Source organism: Eschrichtius robustus, chromosome 13 (assembly GCF_028021215.1).
Source record: "Eschrichtius robustus isolate mEscRob2 chromosome 13, mEscRob2.pri, whole genome shotgun sequence".
NCBI classification, from domain to species: domain Eukaryota; kingdom Metazoa; phylum Chordata; class Mammalia; order Artiodactyla; family Eschrichtiidae; genus Eschrichtius; species Eschrichtius robustus.
Window position 1 is genome coordinate 97,684,932 of NC_090836.1, and position 6,000 is coordinate 97,690,931.

Consider the following 6,000-nt stretch of genomic DNA (forward strand, 5'->3'; position numbering starts at 1 on the left):
TGGCTGTGTGAGGGATAAAACTTTCCCTCCTCTTGCACAGAAGAACCCACGGCGGGGTCCCTTCAGAAGTCCTCTACCAGACAACACATGTCCCAAGGAGCCCTTAGGCATGCGGGGGGCGGCGCTAGGTGAGCCAGACCGAGCCGCCTGGAGGCCTCCAGGGCCCCCTCCCCAGAAGGGACTCCTGGGCTTCTAGGACTTGTCATCAGTGCCACACTGAAGACCCAGCTGGGCAGCACCACCCACCCACCCGGGCACCTGCTCAACAGCACCTGCCCTGCGCTGCCCCCGCCGGGCGCGGCCCGGCTTCCGCCTTCCCCTGGTGGAGCAGCTCTGGGCCGGCACCACTCTTCTGCTCGGCAGACCTGAGCGTAAAACCCTGTTTCTTGAGCTCACCTCCTGAGTCGCCCCACTAGTCCCCACCTCCTGTGACAGAAGTAAGAGAAAACAAAAGTGGCCTTTGATCCACCCCGAGCCAAACACACAAGGGCACAAGCCCTGGGCACGGGCTGAGGCAGCCACGCTCCCTCCCTCAGCTTCCTCAACAGCTGCCTTCTCAGCTGGGGCTGCCACCCCAGGGAGAGGAGGCCTGCGGGGTCTGCAGATGCGGTGAACTGCCCTCCGGTGGTGCCTGCGCTGGGGCTGGGCTGCAGGACTTCTGACCTGGAGCCCGAAGAACCAGCCGGGAGGTGGGGGAGGGAGGGAAGGCTCCCCGGTGCCAGAGGAGGCGGGAGACACCCTGTTAGAGCAGCGCACACAGCCCCTGGGCCACGTTTATTAGAACCTGGAAGCCCACCCAGCGGCCCTCCTCCTATCAGAGGTGTGGTCCCCAAGGGCCCAGTGACCGGCCTCTCCACAGCCAACAGCCCCGAGGCCCTCCCTGGGCCAAAGCAGACAAAACAGCCCGACGTGTTCCTTTCCAGCAGGCAGGTGGCACCTCCCGAGCCTGCAGATGTCAGTTCGGGTCTGAGCGAAGGTCCTCCCTGGGCTTCCAGCTCGCCAGCTCCACCCCAGCCTCCACTCCAGGGCTTCCCTGAGCCAGGCTGAGAGGCCCGAGGAGGCTGTGCCCTCCCGGGAGCCTAACTGCCGAAGTACTCCTGCTGGAACTTCTGGAAGTCTTCCTCGGTGAACACGGTGCCCTCGGCCTTCTTCTTCTTCTTAGTCTTGCCCACAGGCCGGTCACAGGCCTTGCGGCCCCGGTCCTGGCGCACAATCTGGGGGCGGGTGAGAGTCGGGAGCCCTGGGTGGTGACTCGCAGCCACTTGCAGCCACACAACCTGGTGCAGCCGCCCAAGTGCCGCCCTCTCACCTGGCCCTCACTCCGTCCCGGGGAGGCAGGGCACATGGTTTCCATTTACAGAGGAGCCAGCGGAGGCCCACAGGGGTCCCAGGGGAGCGAGGCCAGGCCCAGCCTCCCACCTTCCCCGCTCTGCTCTCGGCCCTCCAGGGGGAGGCCCCTCACAGCACAGCCGGGTGTCCAGCTCTTAGGAGCCTGGAGGGGGCCCCACCCTCCAGCCTATGCTCAGGGCTGAGACTCCCACGGATCCCAGGAACAGCCTCAGTTCTCACCCCCCAGGTTCCTTCCCACAGCCCATCCCCCTGACGAACCTGCTGGGTGACGGATTCGGCCACTGTGCTTCTTGCACTAGTCATAAACCTCAGGTTTAATCCAAGGTAACCTCGCCGCTCTCGCTTCTGGAACTCAGCTGTGGATGGCAGGCAGGGTGGCATCATTTCAGATTCACTCCCTGGAAGCCTTCTGGGTCCCTTCCTGACATCTCTCCACTCCACTCCCACCTCCCATGGCCCTGCCAGAGGCCCCGTCGTCCCTTCCCCAGGTCACTGCAACAGCCTGGGCTCTTCTGTCAAAACCACACTCCACACAGATCCTGCTCAAAGTCCCCCTTGGTTCCACCTGCTCAAGTGATTTACTCAACAAAGGTGTCCTGGGCACTTACCGTGTGTCTGTCAGGCACTGTTCTAGGTGCAAGAGCACAGAGCAGGAAACAGAGCAGACAAAAAGTCCTGCCCTCATGGAACTTCCATTCCGTGGAAAGAGAGATGGTACACAAGGTAAACAGTATTTCAGAGGGTGATCATTTTATGGAGAAAAAGAGAATAGTAAACAGAAATGAGAAATGCCGGGGGGAGGGTTGCAATTCTAAACAGGAGGCTCTGAGAAGGCCTCACTGAAATGAATTCTGAGCAAAGACTGGAGAGAGAGAGCGTGACACTGTGGGGGAAGAGCATTCTGGGTAGAGGGAACAGCCAGTGCAAAGGCTCTGAAGCAGAAGTGTGACTAACGTGCTTGAAGAACAGAAGGTGGTTGGACAGAGAGGGGAGAAGCCGAGGAGATGAAGCTGGAAGGAGCAGATCATGTGGGGCCTCAGCAGGCACCGAAAGACTCAGGCTCTCACCCTGGTGGGTGCAGGGCAGAGGAGAGACAGGTCTGGCTCAGGATTTTACGGGATCACTTCGGCTGCTATGGTGAGAACAAGATTACTGGGGGAGGGGGGAGTGGAAGGGAGACCAGTTAGGAGGCTTCTGCAATAATCCAGGAAAGAGATGGTGTAGCTCAGACCAAGGTGGCAGCCACAGAGGTGTTCTTTAGGTTGGCCACTGAGGGTTGAGCGAGTCCCCTCAGTCCTCAGTCACGTGCCATGACAGGGCGGTGGGGCGGGGGCTGGGATGGAGGAGTGACCTCCCTCGGGCCCCTTGTGTGCCTGCTCCACACCAGAATCACTGTGGCTCAACCCAGGCTCGCTTTCCTGCCTCCACACTTTTGCTCATGCTGTATTTCCTCGGAATTCATAGTTCTTTTAACAAACAACTTGAACACCTTTTATGCACCAGGCCCTGGGGATTCAAAGACACACTAGGAGCTCACCAAGTCCTGCCACAGGTCAAAATTACCCTGCATTCCTGCCCACTCCTGCTCCTCTTCAAGTCGGTAGGTCTCGTTAAGTGGCACCACATCCCCCAAGATATTCCGTATTCGCTGACTCCCTCCTCCTCCATCCTCACAGCCAATTCACCACCGATGCCATCAATGCCCCCTCCTCACCGCATCTTCCACCTGCACAATTCTCTTATCTCCGCACCATCACCGCTGCCCAGGCCATAGCACCTTGAAGCAGTAGGTGGGATCAGGGCTCTGGAGACAATCTGCCTGGTTTCTACCTGTACTATCTGGGCAGGGGCCTGTTTCTGCTTCTGTAAGATGGAGGTAATGACAGTGCCGACCTCACAGGGTTGCTGTGAGCAATTACATGAGCAAACATTTGTACGAGGCTTAGAACAGCACCTGGAACACGGAGTATTAATTTTATTTAATGCTCCGTCTCTGACCCGCGTTCACTGTATGTCACTATGACCAGGCTTCTTTTTTTCAAAATTTCAAAGGCAATAAACTTCTTTCTGACTCCGCCTATGCCATTCTCTCTAGAATACTCTTCCCCCGGTTCACTCGTATACTTCCATCGGGTCTGGGCTTAAATGTTGCTTCCTCAGAGAAGCCTGATTTGGCCTTTCATTCTAAGTCCCTCTCAGAGCACCACAGTCTTAATGCATAGACCCCATCACAGCAACCATACGCTGATTTTGAAACTCTTCGATGCTTCTCTCCCTATTACGGCTGTAGACCTTGAAGGCCAGGACAATGTGATTCGTTCACCTCCGTGTTCCCAGGGTCCCGCCCCGCGCCCGTCGCACAGCAGGTATTCTAGAAACTCCTGGGGAACATTTCAAGCCCTCACTCTAGCGCCCCTTCCTCCAGGGCACCGCCCCCGACCCCGGGAGCAGCGCGTCCAGCCCCTTGCCGAGCTCACCCAGCGCCGATTTGGGCACCTTTCCCTTGGCCGAGTTCCGCAGTTTCTGGGCCTGGGTCGCCTTCGCCTTCCGCGTCCGCTTCATCGGAGCCTCGCTCGGCTTGGTTTGGCCTGGCGCGTCCCTGGGGGCTGTAGGGGAAGAGAGGAACCGACTCGGTTCGGAGGGCGCTCAGGGTTCCCATCCCACCGAGGCTAAGCCCGGTCTGGATCGTTCGCACCCTCGGGGCTCCTACCCCCAGCCCCTGCCGCCTTCCCGCCCAGGCTGGACGTCTCTGGGAAGAAGCTCCTCACCCTCAGGCACCCCCAAAAGCTCCAAACCCCGCCGCAGCAAGGAAGCCGACATAGCGGTACTTAGCTCCGCCCACACGCCTCAACTACTTCCGCCTTGGCCGCACTTGTTTCGGTGGAAACGCGAGCTAGAACAAAAGGTTCCGCAGTGGGCGGGCGGAAGTGCCCACCTTCCTTAGGACGCATGCGGTAGGTTTACCACTGGGCGCGATCTGGAGGCGGGGCCAACGCGCCGAAGGACGCATTTGTCGTCCAATCGCAACCCAACCGACCCTTTGGGAGCCAGGCCCCGCCTTCTCCCGGAAGCCGTCCACCGCTAGCCCAGCCTGGTGGGTCAGTTCTCTCGCGTCAGGCATCTCCGTAGTGGGCGAGGCCGGGGGCGGGACGGAGTGTTAGTATTCTCAATTTTTACGAAAAAGGGGAATGTATTTTTGGAAGTATTTTTTCATATACTTCAACCAGGGCAACATATGGCACAGATCTAGTTCGGCATGGGAATCCAGCTATCTTCCATTAGAGACGTTTGCAAAAATGCAAAACAATAGCAGTGTTTTCCCACTATTTTGTTTTGTTTTGTTTTCATTAAAATATGTCACTTATGTTAATATGTGGGCTTGTTATTGTTGTTTTCAATGAATTAATAAGTATTTTTTAAAATTCTGTTTTAGTTCCTAACATGGTAACTCTTGTTAGATAGTTACACATACAAAAGCTCTTTGGGATCCTGAATTTTTTTAAGAGTAAAGAGTTCTTAGACAAAATAGTTTGAGAACTTCTGGCTTAGAAATTAGTACTCTTCTTGCTGTGGGGAGGAAACCTGTCTTGTTCACTGCTCCATCTGCAGCTCCTAGCCCAGTACTTTGCATGCAGAAGGCACTCAATAAATCAGTGGTGAATGAGGGGGAACCACTGAATTCACCGTACAAACATGTTCTGAGATCCTTTTGTATACCTGACACTGTAGAGTGTAGGACATGGAGATGACTCCGTTGGTCCTTTGTGAATGAACCTCACTAACCTCCATCAGCTAGTCCAGGAGGGAAAAACCTAAACAGACATTAATAACAACAAACACTGTGTCAAGGTGCTGTCTTAAGTGTTTTACATTTGTTAACTCACTTATACCACCACCGCCCTCCCCTCCTCTGGAGTAGGAACAACTGCTTTCCCCATTTTACAAATGAGGAAACGGGCACAGAGAGGCCAAGGAACCTGTCCAGGTCACAAGGTGGTGTCAGAGCTGGGAATCAAGACAGACAGCCTGGCCTGAGCAGTTATGCACTGCTCTCCAGTGCCAACCACCCAGGAGAGTACTGCTGGGGCGCTGGGTGGGGGTCAGGAGGACTCTGGAGGAGAAGAGGAGCTGGCCATGTGGGAGGGGAGTATCTCAGGCAGGAGGATCCTGTAGTGAGGGCATGTCCCTTGGGACAGGAGTGGCCCTAGAGGAGCAAGGAGGGCTACATGGTTTCATTGGCATCAGGCTCCACGGATTTGCCCTGAGGGTTGTGGGTCCCCTGGAGCTCAGTGATGCTGTCAGACAGGCTCTTTTTCTCCTGCTTCTGAAATAGCCAGATTGTTTTTAAATTTCTTTTATTATCTTCATTTATTGTTTAATTTTAATTTTTTTTTTTTTTTGGCTGCACCGAGTCCTAGTTGTGGCAGGAGGGCTCCTTAGTTGTGGCATGCGAACTCTTAGTTGTGGTATGCATGTGGGATCTAGTTCCCCGAGCAGGGATCAAACCTGGGCCCCCTGAACGGGGAGCATGGAGTCTTATCCACTGCCCACCAGGGAAGTCCAACTCATTTATTGTTTATTGACTGTTTCCTCACCCATTCCCCACTGTAAACTCTACAAAGGCAGGGATGTTTCTTTGTTCACTGTTAC

The 6,000-nt window shown here is 55.7% G+C and overlaps 1 protein-coding gene across 1 annotated transcript; it reads right to left on the reverse strand.

Annotated features, from left to right (window-relative positions):
* Positions 1-742: 742 nt before the first annotated feature.
* On the reverse strand, positions 743-4,223 carry RPS19BP1 (ribosomal protein S19 binding protein 1). The gene is made up of 4 exons (XM_068560465.1): positions 4,119-4,223; positions 3,828-3,956; positions 1,609-1,706; positions 743-1,214 (listed from the first exon to the last, which is right to left on the reverse strand). The coding sequence occupies exons 1-4, from the start codon at positions 4,168-4,170 to the stop codon at positions 1,080-1,082; spliced, it is 414 nt and encodes a 137-aa protein (XP_068416566.1). The 5' UTR covers positions 4,171-4,223; the 3' UTR covers positions 743-1,079.
* Positions 4,224-6,000: the final 1,777 nt, after the last annotated feature.

Coding starts and splice junctions, on each gene's coding strand:
- RPS19BP1 (XM_068560465.1), bottom strand. CDS start 4,170: ATGTCGGCTTCCTTGCTGCGGCGGGGTTTGGAGCTTTTGGGGGTGCCT. Junction 3,957..4,118: donor GCTTTTGGGGGTGCCTGAGG/GTGAGGAGCTTC, acceptor CTTCCCCTACAG/CCCCCAGGGACGCGCCAGGC. Junction 1,707..3,827: donor GGTGCCCAAATCGGCGCTGG/GTGAGCTCGGCA, acceptor TGCCATCCACAG/CTGAGTTCCAGAAGCGAGAG.